The sequence below is a fragment of the Herpailurus yagouaroundi genome, unplaced genomic scaffold, assembly GCF_014898765.1.
Source record: "Herpailurus yagouaroundi ecotype Mexico unplaced genomic scaffold, PumYag 184, whole genome shotgun sequence".
Classification (NCBI taxonomy): Eukaryota; Metazoa; Chordata; class Mammalia; order Carnivora; family Felidae; genus Herpailurus; species Herpailurus yagouaroundi.
The window spans coordinates 40,423,346-40,441,909 of record NW_024412415.1 but is presented as its reverse complement, the minus strand read 5'-3'; the positions used below and the strand labels follow the sequence as shown (position 1 = coordinate 40,441,909).

The 18,564-nt window shown below is 49.4% G+C and overlaps 1 protein-coding gene across 1 annotated transcript in view; it reads left to right on the top strand.

Moving 5' to 3' along the window:
• Window positions 1-13,252, top strand: part of PSTPIP1 (proline-serine-threonine phosphatase interacting protein 1) — a 46,147-nt gene extending 32,895 nt beyond the window's left edge. The window contains exons 7-14 of the mRNA XM_040492186.1: window positions 573-674; window positions 6,812-6,891; window positions 7,490-7,588; window positions 8,657-8,753; window positions 9,264-9,354; window positions 11,605-11,660; window positions 11,865-11,989; window positions 12,947-13,252. Coding sequence (XP_040348120.1) covers window positions 573-674; window positions 6,812-6,891; window positions 7,490-7,588; window positions 8,657-8,753; window positions 9,264-9,354; window positions 11,605-11,660; window positions 11,865-11,989; window positions 12,947-13,078 — 782 coding nt within the window. The 3' untranslated portion in view covers window positions 13,079-13,252. The remainder of the gene's footprint in view (window positions 1-572; window positions 675-6,811; window positions 6,892-7,489; window positions 7,589-8,656; window positions 8,754-9,263; window positions 9,355-11,604; window positions 11,661-11,864; window positions 11,990-12,946) is intronic.
• The last annotated feature ends 5,312 nt before the right edge of the window (window positions 13,253-18,564 follow it).

Below are 18,564 nucleotides of genomic sequence, written 5' to 3'. Positions count from 1 at the left end.
CTCTCACATAACCCTTGGAGACAGGCTCAGGAGACCCATGCCACAGAGAGGAAACCGAGGCCCAGAGACAGTGGGTGGCTTGTCCAAGGTGTCAGATCCAAGAAAGAATAAAGAAAGGATACACACCCAGGTCATCCAGAGCCCAAGATCTTGACTGTTTTGGCCCCTGGGCCAGGGTGAGGCATCAGAGGCACCAGGGCCCAAGAACATATTTCAGCCATTGCACAGACAGGAAAGCTGAGGCCCACAAAGGGCAGAGAACTGTGGGTGAATTAGGGGCAACAAGGTAAGGGCAGGGCCCACGTCCCAGCTGGTGGGTTCAGAGGTGGCCAGGGCCATGGGACCTGGCCCCAGTCCATATTTCTCCCTCTGATCTTCATATCCAGTTTTCACATGTATCTGCACGGGTTATGCATTTATTTTTATTTTTTTAATTGGACGCTTTTTGATTGTGGTCCTTTGTGGGGTGAGGCTGGAGTAAATGGTAGAACTTGCCCACAGTTGGCTCCTAAGTGTCCCCCTGGGTGGCTCAGGAAGGGTGGGATAGAAGCACCTCAGAGCCCCCCAGGAAGGCTGGGAGCCCGAGCGCTGGGGCCAGCTCAGCACTGCTTTTCCTCTGTCTCCTCAGAGCCAGAACAAAGCCAAGCAGTGCAAGGACTCAGCCACGGAGGCAGGTACGCGGCCTGGCCCACTTCCTCTGCCCTGGGATGGCAGCCCAGACAGGCCTGTCCCTTGCCCCACCCCACACTTTCCTCACCCCGGGGACACACATTCATGCAGGACTGTACAGAGTCATATGCTTACCAGTCTCACACGATCACGCAAGTAAAATAAAAACATTGGTGTTCTCCCGTTTGCCAAGACTGTTCTTGGTACTTTGCATGTTTCAACCAGTCTGCACAACACAGCAGTCCTATGAGATGACTGCTATAATCGTCCCCCATTCATTTATTTATTTATGTTATTTATTTATGTTATTTTTGACAGAGACAGAGTGTGAGCAGGGGAGGGGCAGAGAGAGAGGGAGACGCAGAATCTGAAGCAGGCTCTAGGCTCTGAGCTGTCAGCGCAGAGCCCAACGTGGGTCTCGAACTCACAAACCATGAGATCATGACCTGAGCCGAAGTCAGACACTTAGCTGACTGAGCCACCCAGGCACCTCTAATTATATCTCTTTTAAATTTTTAGATTTTCAATTGAAGTATAGTTGACCTACAATATCATATCAATTTCAGGTGTACAACGTAGTGAATCGACAATTATAAACATTGTGCAGTGCTCACCATGATAAGTGTTACCGTCTGTCACCAGTGTCATTACACTATTATTGACTCTCTTCCCTCTGCTGTACTTTTCATCCCTGTGACTTATTTCTTTTATGAATGGAAGTTTACACCTCTTAATCCCCTTCGCCTATTTTGCATCCCCCAACCCCCTGCCCTCTGGCAACCACCAGTTCTCTATTTTTATGACTCTATATCTGTTTTTTGTTGTTGCTGTTTGTTTTGTTTTTTAAGTTCCGCACATAAAGTGAATTCATATGGCATCTGTTTTTCTCCGTCTGACTTATTTCACTTGGCATCATAACCCTCTAAGTTCATCCGTGTTGTCATGAGTGGCAAGATTTCATTCCTTTTTATGGCTGAGTAATATTCCATTGTACATCTTCTTTATCCATCCATCTATCAATGGACACTTAGGTTGCTTCCACATCTTGACTCTTGTAAATAATGTTGCAGTAAACACAGGGATGCATATATCTTTTTAAATTCGTGTTTTCAGTTTCTTCAGGTAAATACCCAGAGGTAGAATTACTGAATTGGTATTTCCATTTTTAATTTTTGAGGCAGCTCCATACTGTTTTCCAGAGTGGCTGCACCAGTTTGCCTTCCCACCAACAGTGCAAGTAGGTTCCCTTTATCTGCATCCTTGCCAACACTTGTTGTTGTTGTTGTTGTTGTTGTTGTTTTTATACTAGCCATTCTGAGTGGTATGGGGTGATATATCATTGTGGTTTCGATCTGCATTTCCCTGATGATTAATGATTTGTGCATCTTTTCAAGTGTCTTTTGGTCGTCTGTATGTCATTTTTGGAAAAAATGTCTATTCAGGCCTCTGCCTATTTTTAAATCAGATTTTTTTTTTATGTTGAGTTGTATGAGTCCTTTATGTATTTTGGGTATCACCCCCTTATCTTCTCCCATTCATTTGGTTGTCTTTTCATTTTGTTGATTGTTTCCTTTAGCTGTGCAAAAGCTTTTAGTTTGATATAGTTCCAATTGTTGATTTTCGCTTTTGTTTCCCTTGCCTGAAGAAGCAGATCCAGAAAAGTACTCTTAAGGCTGACGTCCAAGAGTTTATTGCCTATGTTTTCTTTCAGGACTTTTATAGTTTCAGGTCTTACATTTAGGCCTTTAACCCATTTTGAGTTTATTTTTTTGTATGGTATAAGGAAGTAATCCAGTTTCATTCTTTTGCATGTAGCTGTCTAGTTTTCCCAATGCCATTTGTTGAAGAGACTGTCTTTTCCCCATTGTATATTCTTACCTCCTTTGTCATAGATTAGTTGACCATATACGCATGAGTTAATTTCTGGGCTCTCTATTCTGTTCCATTGACCTATGGGTCTGTTTATGTGCCAGTCCCATACTGTTTTGATTACTATAGCTTTGTGGTATAGTTTGAAGTCTGGATTGTGATACCTCCAGCTTTGTTCTTTTTTCTCAAGATTGCTTTGGTGTTTGGGGTCTTTTGTGGTTCCATACAAATTTTAGGATTTTTTCTGGTTCTGTGAAAAATGTTGGTGTTTTGACAGGGTTTGTATTGAATCTGTAGATTTCTTTGGGTAGTGTGACATTTTAATAATATTAATTCTTATAATCCGTGAACATGGACTATCTTTCCATTTATTTATTTGTGTCGTCTTTAATTTCTTTCATTAATGCCTTAGTTTTCAGAGTACAGGTCTCTCATTTCCTTGATTAAATTTATTTTTAGGTACTTTATTCTTTTTGGTGCAATTATAAATGGGATTATTTTCTTAATTTCTCTTTCCACTACTTCATTATTGGTATATGGAGGCACAACAGATTTCTGTGTATTAATTTTGTATTCTGCAACTTTACTAAGTTCATTTACTAGTTCTAATAGTTTTTTGGTGAAAGCTTTAGGGTTTTCTATGTATACTATCATGTCATCTGCAAACAGTGACAGTTTTACTGCTTCCATATCATTTTGGGTATTTCTTTTTCCTTTCTCATTGTTGTGGCTAGGACTTCCAATATTATGCTGAATAAAAATGGGCATCCTTGTTGTGTTCCTGATCTTAGAGGAAAAGCTTTCAACTTTTTACCATTGACTGTGGTGTTAGCTGTGGGTTATTATGGTGAAGTATGTTCCCTCTAAACCCACTTGTTGAGAGTTTTTATCATGACTGGATGTTGAATTTTTTCAAATGGCTTTTCTGCATCTGTTTTTTTCTAGTAGTCTCTTACAATCCTTTGTATTTCTCTGGTGTCAGTTGTAACTTCTCCGCATTCATTTCTGATTTTATTTTTTGATTTCTCTTTCTTTCTTTCTTGATGAGTCTGGATAAAGGTCTATGAATTTTGTTTACCTTTTCAAAGTAACAGCTCTTAGTTTTATTGACTTTTCTGATTTTTTTAAGTCTCTATTTCATTTATTTTCACTCTCATCTTTATTATTTCCTTCCTTCAACTAACTTTTGGCTTTGTTTGCTCTTTTTCTAGTTCCTTTAGATGTAAGATTAAATTGTTTATTTGAGGTTTTTCTTATTTCTTGAGGTAGGCCTGTATTGGTATAAATTGCCCTCTTAGAATTGCTTCTGCCATCTCTCAAAGATTCTGAAATGTTGTTTCCATTTTTATTCATCTCCAGGTATTTTTTTTAATTTCCTTTTTGAATTCTTCATTGACCCATTGGTTGTTTAGCCTCTATGTGTTTGTATTTTTTCCTTGTAATTGATTCCAAGTTTCATACTGTTGTGATCAGAAAAGATGCTTGATAGTATTTCAATATTCTTAAATTTACTAAGACTTGTTTTGTGGCCTAACATGTGATCTATCTATCCTGGAGAATGTTCCATGTGCACTTGAAAAGAATGTGTATTCTGCTGGTTTGGGATGGAATCTTCTGCACATATCTAAGTTCATTTGGCCTAAAGTATCATTCAAAGCCATCATTTCCTTATTGATTTTCTGTCTGGATGATTTACCCATGATGTAAGTGGAGTGTTAGTGTCCTAATATTATTGTACTTCTCCCTTTGTGTTTGTTATTATTTGCTTTTTACATTTAGGTGTCTCTGTATTGGGTGTGTGGCTATTTACAATTGTTACATCCTCTTGTTGGACTGATCCCTTTATCATTGTATAATGCCCTTCTTTGTCTCTTGTTACCATCTTTTTAAAAAGTCTATTTTGCCTCATAGGAGTATTTCTACCCCAGTTGTGTTTTTGTTTATTTTGTTTTTGCTTCCATTTGCATGGAATCTTTTTCTATCCTTTCACTTTCAACCTGTGTGTGTCTTTAAGTCTGAAATGAATCTCTTCTAGGCAGCATATAGCTGGGTCTTGTTTTTTTATCCATTCAGTCACCCTATGTCTTTTGACTGGAGCATTTAGTCCATTTATATTTAAAGTAATTATTGACAGGCATGCATTTATTGGCATTTTATTAACTGTTTCCTGGATGTGTTTGTAGTTTTGCTCTCTTCCCTTGTGGTTTGATGACTGGGTTCTTTTCTCTTTTTGTTAATATTATAGGTTTGGGTTTATGATTATTATGAGGTTCATGTATAACATTCTACGAATAGAGTAATTTATTTTACATTGATGGTCACTTAAGTTCCAACACGTTCTAAAAGCACTACATTTTTACTCCCTCCTCTACATTTCATATGTATGATGTCATATTTTACATCTTTTTTATTTTGTATATTTCTTGACCAATTTTTGTAGATATAATTGATTATACTGCTTGTCAGGTAGAGTATTCTTGGTTTTAGGGGTTTTTTTTTTGTTTTTCTGTCAGCATTTTATCACTCCCTTCTAGCCTGCAAAATTTCTGCTAAAAAGTCAGCTGATAACTTTGTGGTTTTTCGTGTATATATAACTAGTTGTTTTTCTCCTGCTGCTTTTAAGATTCTCTAGCTTTAATTTTTGACATTGTAATGATTATGTGTTTTGGTGTGGGCCTCCTTGGGTTTGTCTTGTTTGAGGCTCTCTGTGCTTCCTGGACCTGGATGTCTGTTTCCTTCCCCATGGTAGGGTTGTTTTCAGCTATTATTTCTTCAAATAAGTTTTCTGTTTCCTTCTCTCTTTTCCTTCTGGGACCCCTAAAATGCAAATATAGGACACCTGATGTTCCAGATGTCCCCTAACCTGTCCTCATTTAAAAATTTTTTTTGCTCATGTATATTTATTTATTTTGAGAGAGAGAGAGAAAGAGAGAGAGAGAGCACAAACAAGGGAAGGACAGAGAGAGAGGGGGAGAGAGAATCCCAAGCAGGCTCCTTGCTGTCAGCACAGAGCCTGATGTGGGGCTCGATCTCATGAACTGTGAGATCATGACCTGAGCCAAAATCAAGAGTCAGACGCTCAACTGACCGAGCCACCCAGATGCCCCATAACCTATCCTCATTTAAAAAGTTATTTTCTTGGGGTGTCTGGGTGGCTCAGTTGGTTAAGTGTCCGACTTAGGCTCAGGTCATGATCTCACGGTTCATGAGTTCAAGCCCCGTGTCATGCTCTGTGCTGACAGCTCAGAGCCTGGAGCCTGCTTCACATTCTATGTCTCCTTCTCTCTCTGCCCCTCCCCCACTCATGCTCTGTCTCTGTCTCTCAAAAATGAATAAACATAAAAAAATTAAAAATAAATAAAAATAAAAACTAATTTTTTGATGTTCCACTTGGATATTTTCTACTACCTTATCTGTACTTTTGCATCCCCTAATCTGCTGTGGATTGCCTCTAGTGTATTTTTCATTTAGTTATTACATTCTTCAGCTCTGTTTGGTTCTTTTTTTAATATCTTCTATCTCTTTAAGTTCTGAGTTTATCCACTCTTCTCTCAAGTGTGGTGAGCATCATGGGAGACAGACCTGTTCATCATTTCTCTCTTATACACATACACACACACACACACACACACACACACAGCCTTCTCTGGGTTTCTGTCTCCTCTATCCTTCATCTGATGCCAGAACCTTCCCAACACACTTCATCTCTGTTGGTACACCTCCTAGGGCAGAGAGCTCACCCCTGAAATGCCCCCTGAAAATGTTCTCCCTTTTTCTCTGCTTCTCCCAGAACCCAGCTGCTGCCTTGGCTGGCAGATAGGTGTCCCTCAGATTTCTGGGAACGGAGGTCATGGAACCCAGCCTGCTGGGTTCCAACTCAACAGCTCCCCTGCTCCACCCCCACCCCCCCGCCTTCAATGCTGCCCTTTCCAAGCCTCAGTTTCCCATCTAGAAATTGTGAGAGGGTAGGACCTGGGGGTGGCAAAGGTTTAGACTCTGATCTTGAGGTGTGGGCTCTACTGCAACCCTGGGCAGCTCAGAGCACAGCAGGGAGCTAAGAGTCACCTCCAAAAAGAGCAGTACCAGAGTAAGGCTGACAGGCTTTTGGATGAGGCACCAGAAGCCAGGGCAGGTCTCTCTGAGGCAGGAGGAGGGACTCCGAGGACTTGGGGCAGGAGGGCACTCTGTGCAGGGGCACTGAGGGAGCAAAGGGGTGGAGGTTGGGGGTGGGTGTCTAGGCCTTGACCTCTCTGAGGACCACCTGTGCTTCCAGAGCGAGTGTACAGGCAGAACATCGAGCAGTTGGAGAAGGTGCGGGGTGAGTGGGAGCAGGAGCACCGGACCACTTGTGAGGTGAGTGACTGTGGGCATGAGGCCTGCTTCTCCTGCTGCAAAATGAGAAGGCTGTCCATCCCTCCAGCTGCTTCATGGGGGAAAGTGAGGCAGTAGTGGGAGGAAGGCCTCATTCCTTTATTCATTCACCCATCTGCTCTCTCCCCAGGCCCTGTGCTGGGCCCCTGTCCCAGGGAGCTCCCCATCTGGCATTATGCCCTGATGGGGAGTAAGGCATCCTTCACCCCTTTTTGCTGAAGCCGGCCCTGAGGCTCAGAAAAAGCCCATAGCTTCCCTGGGTCCTGCTGGTGGACAAGACCTGGGAGATAGGCCTTAGGACTCCGGGTCCAGTTCTCCTCTCACAACAATGCCCAAGGGCTTTTTTTCTAGCATGTGATGGAGACTGGAGGAAGGGTGAGGGCAGGAACCAGAAGCCTCAGGGGCTGGCACAAAGGTGGGTGTGGGGATCCTCCAAGAAGGGCATTTCCTTTGGACTTGGCTTTCAGCAGTGGGGGGGCGTGTGGCTAGTCAGTGCCACGGTAGCTGAGTGGGGCCCAGTCTGGCCTGACCCTGCAAGCCTCTCCTCACTTCTCACCTCCATCCCATCTCCACCTCGCAGGCTTTCCAGCTGCAAGAGTTTGATCGATTGACCATCCTTCGCAATGCGCTGTGGGTGCACTGTAACCAGCTCTCCTTGCAGTGTGTCAAGGACGATGAGGTGGGGGACTAAGGACAGGGCGGGGCAGAGAGTGAGCTGGGGGTGGAGGTGTGCAGATAGGGCAGACTCCAGGCGACAGCATGCCCAGGTCCGTCTGAGTCCATCAACAAACAGCTCAGGGCTTAGCCTCTGCCCCTGGAGCCCCAAAGGACAGGGGACTCAGTACAAGGCCCTGGTCTCCTTGCCTGGAAGACTGCTGTTGTGGTTACCCTGGCATCTGCCTCTTTGCTCACCCCTGCTCCCAGGTCCTTGGCTCTGCTCTCAAGGCCACAGAGCACCTGCTTCCTGTTGGGGTCAGAAGGGAGCTTCTGCCCTTTGACACTGCCCCTCAGAGGTTTGCAGAGAGGCTGGAGGACACTGGGCTGCTCTACTCCAGGCCTGGTGCTTGTAAGAGCCAAGGTCCAGTCCCTCCTCTGCCCCCCAACTCCCTGGGGTGTCCTGGTTCCCCTTACTGAACTCTACATGCCAGGAGTGTTGGGGTGGGTTCCCCCAGCAGAGAGGGGCCCCCACTTCCACACGAGGGGCTCTGACCTCTGTTAGTGGAGCCTGAGAGCCATGAGCTCTCTTGAGGCAGCCCAGACTCCCTGATGCCCACTGTTGTTACTTGCCTGAACCCTTCTGCCTGGACCATGGACTGGTGGTCTCCTTGTGGCAGAGGAAGGAATGGGGGCTTTGGATCCTCTCATTAATGCAAAGCCTGGCTACACTGAATTCTTGCTCTGCAACCTTGGGCAAATCTCTTCCCCTTTCTGAGTTTCCTCATCTATAAAATGGGGAAAGTGGTGTCTTCTTCAGAGGACAGGAGTGAGATAAGTCCCTTGCATAGGACCTTGTGCACACCTTGTGTGTTCAGGAAGTAGAAGAATCTGTCAGCCAGGGTTCTGACCTCTCAGTTCCACGCCAAGGCCCCCAAATGCAGGCACTGAGCTGTGCGCACAGGGCCCGTGAGGAGGCTGGTGGGGTGGAGGCCCCTGGCCAGAGTTCACACCCACTGAGGAGCAGGGCTTTGAAGAGGGTAGGCCCCAAGGTGAGGCCTGATCCCTCAGCCTCTGCTCTTCCCACTGCCAGCTCTACGAGGAGGTGCGGGTGACGCTAGAAGGCTGCAGCGTGGAAGCCGACATCGATGGCTTTATCCAGGCCAAGAGCACAGGCACTGAGCCCCCGGGTGAGGCCCGGCCTGCAGGTAGCCTCTGGGGCCAGGCCCATCTGTCCCTAAGAGGCCTGGCCCCAGTTCTCTGAGCCTCAACTGCCAGGACAAGGCTCACAGCTCCCTTCTGGGTGAAGGACCCTGGGCCAGACCCCAAGGAGGGGTCAGGGATGGGGCAACCCCCTGGTCAGGACCCTGGCCTGCTGCCTCCTCTGAAGCAGAGATGGCACAGTGCTTAAGAACACAACTCTCAGAAGGGGAAATAGAGGCGGGAGCCTTCTTACAGCCGGTTTGGTTCCACTAAATCATGAGCCCAGAATATTTGATCTCAGTGGTGCCCACAGTGGGGTGTGTCTCATCAAAGTGAGAGAGGCCCCCTCCCCAAGCACCGAGGCAGGCTAGGGCCAGAGTGGGTAAGTGGGGCCCCCGTCTGGGTCTCTGGATGGGGACAAGTCGGGTATCAGGTGGTGCAGGTCCCGCCTGCCCTGCCCTCGGTCACCCTGGGCCTCACAGGCTTGCTGCCCACAGCTCCGGTGCCCTACCAGAACTATTACGATCGGGAGGTCGCGCCCTCATCCGGCAGCCCTGGCGTACAACCATCTTGCGGTGTGATAAAGAGGTGAGGTGCCAGATGGGGCTGAGGAAGTGCCAGGAAGTGGGTCCGGCCCCTCCTCCTCCAAGTGTTTCTCCCACGTGTATTTACTGAGCACCTACTGCGGGCCTAGTGCTGGGTTTAGGTGTTGGGCATTCTTTGGGGACAGGACAGCCTCATTTTGGACTCATGACACTTTCAGTCCAAAGGGACCCAGACATTAAGCAAATAATCACACCCCATTTACTTGCCGGTGACTGCGCTCAGAGCTCCAGGGAGGCCCCAGGCTGGCTTCCTTGTCCCTTGGGCCCTGCTGCTAGCCTGGGTTGGTACCCTTGACTGTCATGCTGTGGTAGTGACACTCCTGCTCATGCAGGATCAGGACACAAGAGCAGACCTTATAGACAGTGCTCTGGGAGAATTCCCCAGGCCTTTCAGGGCCCCTTCCCTGGCCTGGCCGCAGAGGATCCTAGTGCCATGCATCACTGTGTCACCTGCACAAGTCACCTTCTCCAGGTCCAGAGCCCAGAAGTCATTGGGGTCAGACTCAGAATCCAAAGACCCTCTTGGTTCAGGCCTTAGGTGACAATGGTGACAGCTCATTGAGAGCACCCAAGTTCCTGAAGGGGCCACGTGCCCTGTGTGTGTGTGGGAGGAGTCTGCATCTGTGGGTTTCATGTGGTGCCTGTGCCCCACTCCCACCCTGAGGCCCCTGTGATGCCCTCTCTCCATCCAGCCTCGTGCAGAGAAGGCCCTGCCTTCAGGAGGTAGGTAAGGATGAGGATGGGGTTGATGGACCTCTCAGCTCCCTGAGGACAGCTTATCTCTGAGGCTTCGGGAACTCCTGAAGCCTCCCCTGTGGGACACCTCTGGAGACAGGGAGTGACCCAGGGGCACAGCATGCCCCTCCAGGAACCGTGAGAAAGCAAAGGCCCCAAGGGAGGGCAGTCACACCCTCAGTCTTAGTGTAGTCTTGGGGGACTCAGGCCTCCTTGCAACCCTAGGAAGGACCTGGGTCTCAGCACAGATGGTCATTTAAACACCTGATGGAAAAGCTCACCTGGGACAGCGTCAAGAAAGGACTGACACGGGTGCCTTGATGAGAGAGCGGTCCCACCAGGTGGAGGAGGCCTGGCTACTGGAGGGGATGGGCAGGAGCCAAAGCAGGGGAGAGCTAGAAGCCACGTACAGCTGAGGAGGGGTGGGCCAGTGGCCGGGAAGTGAGTAAAGTGTCACAGGTATAGACAAAGCTGGGGAAACGGGCAGCAGCCTCCACGAGCTCTGCTCCTCCCAGCCACAACCCTGCCGACTTTTACCCTGACTCTGGGTAAGGGCAGGACTCTGTCATTGGTGCTGAACCTGCACAGCCCGTATCATCATCAGTCCGGGTCCACACACCCATGTCCATGTGTTTCTATCCTGCGCATGTATCCTGGGCAGCCCCCTTGCACCTCACAGCCACTCACAGGCTATGCCTTGCACCATCTCTGTCTGTTAAAGCTTTCTTTCAGGGGGCACCTAGGTGGCTCAGTTAAGCATCTGACGTCAGCTCAGGTCATGCCTGGGATTCTCTCCTCTCCCCTCCCCCACTTGCTCTTTCTCTCTCTCTCAAAATAAATGAATAAACTTAAATAAAGCTGTCTTTCAGGACTCAACCCCACCTGGAAGCCTTTCCAGAGGCTAGGAATAGCATCAGCCTCTACTTACACAGCCCTCAGCACTGCCTGCTTTGTGGGTACCCATGTCTGTCTCCCCAATGCCCCCAGGGTCTGCCTCTTGCTGGCTCTGGTCTTTTTATGCAGCAAACCCTCATGGCTGCCGCTCAGTCCAGGCATGAGCCAGGCACAAGGGAAGGGGTGAATTAGCCTGGCACTGCTTCCTAGTGCTCACATGGACATTGGAGTCCCTACTTCCCATGGTCAGGGAGTGGCTGGGCTGGCCAGGTCATGGTGGAGCGCAGGGAGGAGGTCTGACTGGGCCCAGGCAGGTGAAGGTCCCAGCAAGGCCCAAGCGGGCTGAACTCTGGAGGGCAGCCCCTTCACCTGTGGGGGTTAGAAGGCGGATGGAGAAGTCTGGGGGCTCAGGGCCTTGGGAATGCAGTGAAGAGAGCCTGCAAAAAGCAGGCTGAGGAGGCTTAGGAGGGTGAGGCAGGGGAAGGACCACCCTCAGGCCTGACGGGCACTCATGTCACTCTGTGCCTAGAGGCCAGATGGCCCCAAGCCCTGGGGCTTTGCTGAATCCCTCTCCCTCCCTACCTGCTTTGCTTCTTGCCCCCAGGTTCTCCGGGCTGCTACACGGAAGTCCCAAGACCGCATCATTGGCAGCCTCTGCAGGTTACTGGGAGTGATGTGGGGGCCCCCAAGCAACTGAGCCCAGGGGAAAGGAGAGGACTCCTTTGTGGCACAGACGGGTTCTCTAACTGCTTTTGGGGGGAGGCTGAGCCAAGTCAGGAGAAGCTCCGTGCCAGGGGGGCCTCCGGGATCACTGCCTTTGAAAGGGGTAGGCTCCAAGCCTCACCTTGCTCTCCGCCTCCACAGAGACCCTGACCCCAACCCCTGAACGGAGTGAGGTTGTCTACTCTGCCATCACGGTGCAGGAGGCGCCGGGCCCCCCAAGCGTGCCAGCACAGGGCTACAGGGTGCTCTACGACTACACGGCCCAGGTGAGGCCCTCACCCCCTCTCCTCAGGCAGGCACAGGCAGGCCAGAGTGTGGAGTGAGCTGGGGCGTGTGCCCCTAGAATAGCACCCAGCACTTGGCAGTGGCTGCGTATCTGCCAAGCAAATGTGGGACGGGTACGAGGGCCTGTGCCCGAAACTGTTCTCACACACGCGTGGTGTCCAGGCATTCACGGACACTGTGTGCCTGGGTGTGCATGTGCAGGCACGCTGACAGCACCTGGGGCAACCTGCAGGAGATGGACCAAGGGTCAGACCCTGTGCCCTCAGACTGGGGCCACAGGCGCCAAGAACGAGACCTCGGGTTGGTCTTCTGAGGTCCATGGGGAAAGGATGGGTCAAGAGGCCATAGGACGGGTGCTCTGAGATCCTTGAGAGTCCAATCTGCTCCCTGCTTTGGTGGATGTGGTAGAGCCCCCCTCAGTCCACACAGAGGGAAGCCAAGAATCCCCTCGGGGCAGGCAGGCTGTGCCCTGGGTTGTGCAGACTCCCAAAGCCTGGTTCTCGGTCAGAGGGGGGACAGGCCAGGAGAATGGGAGTGTGCTTGCGTGACAGGGGCTGGCTCGGCAGCAGTGGGGAGGCTGTGTGCGGTGCGCCTGAGAAGGCTCGGAGCGTGGCCAACACACCTGTGTAAGCAGAGCTGGGAGAGTGGGCAGCAGGGGGGAAAGTGGGGGAAGAAGCCTCAGGGTGAGGAAGGCCTAAAAATAACAAACCAAGGAGGGCAGGAGGCCGAGTCCCACAAGACACCCCACACCCTACATGTCTCCGGAGGCTGCCCCAGCCAGAGCAGCCTCGTCTTGTGGCTCCAGGAGGCCAGGTGCGGCTCTGAAGACCTGGCCCACCGGGGAGACAAGTTCCCATTTACTGCTGGGGTGGGGGTGCCCACCAGAGCCCCCCTGAAAGGGCCCCTCCAGCCCAATGCACTTTCATTCTCTTGCCCAGAATTCCGACGAGTTGAATATCTCTGCGGGAGACATCCTGGAAGTCATCCTGGAAGGGGAGGATGGTTGGTGGACAGTGGAACGGAATGGGCAGCGTGGCTTCGTCCCTGGTTCCTACCTGGAGAAGCTCTGAGGAAGGGGCAGCGGCCCCCACCTGGACCTGCCCTGCCCTGGGGCCAGCAGAGTCCTGACTGCTGCCCCAGCCTTGCTGGGGCCCTAAGACCAAGCCTACACCCCAGGACGTATGCTGGAGGCTCCCTGAACAGTCTCTCCCACAGGGAATAAAGGAGTGCATTTTTTCTCATTAGTCTGTGGGGGTCCCTTTCACTCTTTCTCCTGCCCCTGTGTCCAAGTACATCGTCCAAGATGAGGGAAAGGAGTGAATGGAGAAGTCCGGGGGAGCAGAGCTCACTTACTTCCAGTGTTATCACTAAGGCCCGGGCCAGTCCTGTCGCAAGGTCTGCTGGGGAGGGAGAAGAGCCCTGGCCCCAGTCTGGGAACTCCCACGCTGCCAGGCAGACACATTCACACACAGGCCAATGGGAGAAGGCTGTAGGGGTCGGGATGGGGGATGGCGATGAGCATGTGCTCAAGAGACCTGGGATGGGGGGACCATACTTTCTGGGGGCAGAGGGACTGGAAAGGAGTCTCAGAAGGGCAGTAGCAGACAGGGCACAGAGAAAAGAGCATCAGGGTGGGGTAAACGTGTGAGCACAGGGTGGAGGTGGGAATGCCTGGAACATTCTGGGGATGAGCCAAGCTCAATCTGGGGAGGAAATAGGTGATGGGTCCACTGGAGGTGAAGGGACCAGAGTGCGGAGTCGACAGGCTTGGAGCCTTGTGGGTGCAAGCGACCCTATCTCCCAGACCCAGCTGAGGCTCAGGGAAGGCACAGCTGCCTGTGCCGCTCCATCAAACATGGCATGTCCCACCCAGGTAGGGGCTCCAGAGCCCACGCAGGCTGGCCCTGGGCCCTGAGGTTGCCGGGCTCCCAGGCCCCCAGAAACACAACTTCCACTGCTGGCCAAGGCCTGCCAAAGCCCTGCTCTGGCTACAGTAGGTGCCACATTGCCAAAGATGTTGGGAGTGGGTGTTGGGGAGAGAGCCCATGGGAACCGATGGCTCCTCATTCCTGGCACTCCTCCACTCAACTGTGGGGGCCCCAACACTGCCAGCACAACAGGCGCGACCAAAGGGGGTGGCGGGGGACACAGCGTTCTTCTGCACTGGGCACACCTTGAGAGATACTGCCGAGGAGGGTCACTATTCCCTGAAGACAGCTTTCTCTAGGACCGTTACTTCACTTATTCATAAACTTGTATGGCCCACCCCATACGAGCAAGAGGAGTAAACCTCAGTATTGCTTTACTCAAGGAGCTCACGACCCAGTCAAGGGACCAAACAGCCCAGAAATTTAATGACAGTACAGGAAATGTCCTGAGGTTCAGAGCAGTCACGAGACTTCTGGGAATAGGTGACCCAAGAGAAGCCAAGGAAACAGGAAGGCTGTTCCCAGAGAAAAAAGAGGGCTCCTTTCTGCTCCTGCCTGCCTCTGGTAGCCCACAATGGGCCGGAGAGGGCTCATGTGTGTGATGGAGAAGGGAGTGAGGGTCAGCACTGGAATCCCCCAGGATTTAGAACTAGAAGATACTCTGGGAGAATCTAATCTGACCTCCTGCACAATGCCCTGCCTGTCACCACTGGGTACCCCAGTCGGCATCAACATCCCTGGCGACAGGCAGCATCCATGAAGGCCCATATGCCCGGGCAAATGTCAGGTGCTACGGTGGCAAAAATGAGGCATCTGACCAAGCTCCTCCCTAGGCAGAGGGTAAGGAGGGCACTGAGAAAAGGGGGCTGCCCCCCATGGCTATGCAGATTTCCAGCTCTGTGCCTCATCTTTATCACGTGAGCAAGAAAGTAGGGGTGACTAAGTACACTTGGCACCTGGTGGTGGAGGGGATGGGCTCTGTTCTCTTGGGAGGGGTAGTACCTTTGGGGTGCAGCCTCTCACCTGTCTTGTGTGTGGGCACCACAAAAGTCCATCAAGCAACGAAACGGTTGTTTTCTACCCAAGTGTTACTCATGCTGGGGCCAGGCAGGGTGGAAAGGCATGAGGCAGCCCCCGTGCAGGGCAGGCCTCCCGGAAGCAGGGCTCCAGCTAGCCCTCTGCTGGATACCACCCACCTCTGCTTCAATGTGGCAGATGGGATGAGAGAAAGGCTTTGGGCATTTGGAAAAAATCAGACTAAGGCTTAAATCTTCCTGGAAATGTCATTGTCCCTTATAAAGCACATTCTACAAGGGAACTGAACAAACACCCTGACACATCTGACGTTCATAAATAGGGATGTTTGGAAAGGAAAACATAATCTTGTGCGCAATCTTGGTCTTCTACTCCCCTGAAGGAGAGAGGTCAGTGAATAAAGCCCTATGGAAATGCCTGCCTGCGACTGCCAGGCGTGGGACCTGCCAGGTGCCTCGGAAGGAATTTGATCAAGGCCTCCTGATGACTTCTGTGACTGGCCCTGTATTTAATAATTGGGAGTGGAGGGGTGTTCAGGGGTGCAAAGAGCTCACTCACTCCAGAAGGGGTGCACAGATGCTGTAACTCCTCTGATATAAGGTAGAAAGCAAGCAGGTGAGAGTAGGCCCCAGATGCTAGGTGCAGACTGTCCAACATGGAAGTGATGGTGGCTCGTCTGGGAAGTGGCAAAGGGGCTGAAGAGCAATTCAGGAAGGCCAGGGAAAGCAGATCGACAGGACTTGGTAACTTACAGGCTAAGAGACAGAAGTGGGAGGACTGGAAAGGAAGGAGGAAAGGAGCGACTTCTGAACTGAGCCAGGCCTTGAGGGCAGACGGGTCCTCCCGAGGCTGAGAAGGACATGGAGGAGGGGTCAGCGGCAGGGACAAAGCCTGAGCAAGGGCCCAGAAGAGGCAGGACAGCCAAGGAGACTGACCACCGGCGTCACTCACGTATGGGCAGCCAAGAGGGAAGAAAAAGAGAAAGTTAGGTATCGTGCTTTATTTGTTCCTTGAAAATACCTTGTCATCTTGACTGAGCATTCCATTCGACTACAGAGATTTTTAAAAAAACCTTTGGCCTAGATATTTATCATCATTTCTGACAGGTGCTGCAGTGTCTACGGCCCCAGAGGGCGATGGGTAAGGAGTGTCAGATAACAGAGCCTGTGCTCTAGTCGTTCAGGCAGCCAGAGAATGGAGCTGAAAGCAACTCATGGGTCACAATTTATACCAGGGAAAAAACCCACAAATGAATCTAAGTCAGAGTCATGGCTCTGCAGCTTTCTCCATTCTCCATGCACCAGGCAGGTCAGAACCTCAGCTGCCATGAAACAACTGCGTGGACGGACAGCCTTCCCGGCAGAAGAGATGGCGCCACATAAAGAGGGAGCTGGCAGCCTGCTTCCTGATGGATGACAGCCTCTGAAGTCAGAACATCAGGGTCCAAAGCCAGGCTCGTGCTTCCTTGTGTGGTTTTAGGCAAGTCACAATTTCTCTGGACCTCATCTTCATCATCAGTAAGATGGGTATAATCGGCCTCTTGTGTACCTGCTATCCTCATATAAGTTCAAATTAGATATAAGTACTAATTAAAAGCAAGAGATGACCATTTTGAACAAAAAGGCCTCTGAATCTTGGCATAATCATCCTCACTCAGCATGCCCTTTGGAGGGCTGTGGTTATGTCAGTAAGTCCTTCCCAAAGGAGACAAGGAGTAAAGAAGCGATCTGCTTTTTGGCCAAACTAGATGCATGCCATCACTGAGCTCCAACACCTAATGCCAAATACCTTCCCATAGCTATTCCCAGGCCCAGCCACATCTGCCTCAGTCTGGTGAACCAAGATGTCTGCCTATTTCCCATCCTGGCGTGTGAGGCGGTAGCACAGGCCCAGAACAAAGCTGCCACGGCAAGTGGGCACACCACCCTTAACATCCTCACAGGATTCTCAGGACCCCAGGGATGTGGCTTTCCAACTGGGTCCAGCAAAGCCCCACTTAGGGGCCAAGAGTTCATCTTGAACTCCACTTGTAGAGTTTATATGCCGGACTAGCAGTGGTTCTCAACCCTGGCTTCTCAGTGGAGTTACCTAATAAGACTTTTAAAAATGCTGATGCTTTGGTCCCACCTTAGATAGACTGAAACCAATTCTCAGTCAGACGAATTTGAGCATAAATATTTTAAACATTCTTCTGGTGATTCTAATATGCAGCCAGCAATGAGGACCTTTCTGGCTAATGGGTTTTTCAGCTTAAAAAAAAAAAAGTAAAATGGAAATCCTATTCTTATGGCACCATAGTAACTTATTTTAGACGTTCAGTGCCCACTAAGTGCCAGGTGCTGGCGATGCAAAGATAAACACATTTCTTTTCTATCCTATTATTTCCATATCTATTTTTCTTTCAGTGAGTACACTCAGGAGAGAAGGACTTGTGTGTAAGTCCATTTCCCCAGGAATAGGAATGTACACAGCACTGTCCAAAAAGGTATTTAGTAGGAACACTTAGCTTATTTTTGCAAGGTCACTAACACCCTCAGAAGACCTCAGACACACTGTAACAAAGAGCCACCCAGAATGTGCAAATTATTTTCAAGAACTGCCCCCCAACCCGTGTTGGATACAAGATCAATGTATCTAAGGTGGAGGTGCTCCCTCACACCAACCATAACCAGTTAGAAAATGTATCAGGAAGATTATCCCACTCACAGCAGTAGACACTGAATTTCATAGAAAAGTTTCCTAAGTAAACTTAACCCTATTAAGAGATGTAAGGGGAAAAAAATCCACTACCAAAACCCTATCAAATTAGGCAGATGACAGAAACTGGAAATCCAACAGATACAAATGGCTAAAACATCTTAATAGTAAAAGAATACATATTCTTATTTATTGGAGTGGAAGAAAAATAAAGGCTGATAATATACAAAATGCCAATAAGGGTATAGGAAAATGCACACTTTCATACTCTAGTGGGAATATAAATTAGAATAGCTTTTCTGGAGGGCGGCTGGACATAACCATGAAAAGCTTTTAATGTGCCTTTTTGTCCAGAGTAAATCCATTACTCCATTCTTGCGTCCACGTAAAAATGCACAACATGGGGTGGTGAAAATGCGCTGGAACTAGAGAGGTGGTTGTGCAACGCTGAATGCACTAAATGCTGAACCATGCACTTTAAAATTGTTAATTTTATGCTATGTGCATTTAACTCAATAAAAATTTTTTAAAAATTAAAAAAAGTTAAATGCTTAACAGCATGTGTACCCAAGTCTGCACTGCAGCAAGGCTGGAGTCAATCTGAATGTCCATCCACTGCACACTGGTTAAGCATGATATTAATATACCCATGCAGCTGACAAACAAAAATGACAGAATTCTACATTCTGGTACAGAGTACATACTATGCTGTGAAGAAGAAAAAAAGACCTTGTAGAACAGAATTCATATATTAGCAAAAAGCAAAACTAAACCCCATCACCAAATGTAGTTTTTTGTATATGTAAATAGTCTGGAAGGATACACACCATCCCTAAACTTTACCTGTGGGTACTTTTTTAAAATAGTTGTATGGTTTACATTTTTTAAAGCACTAC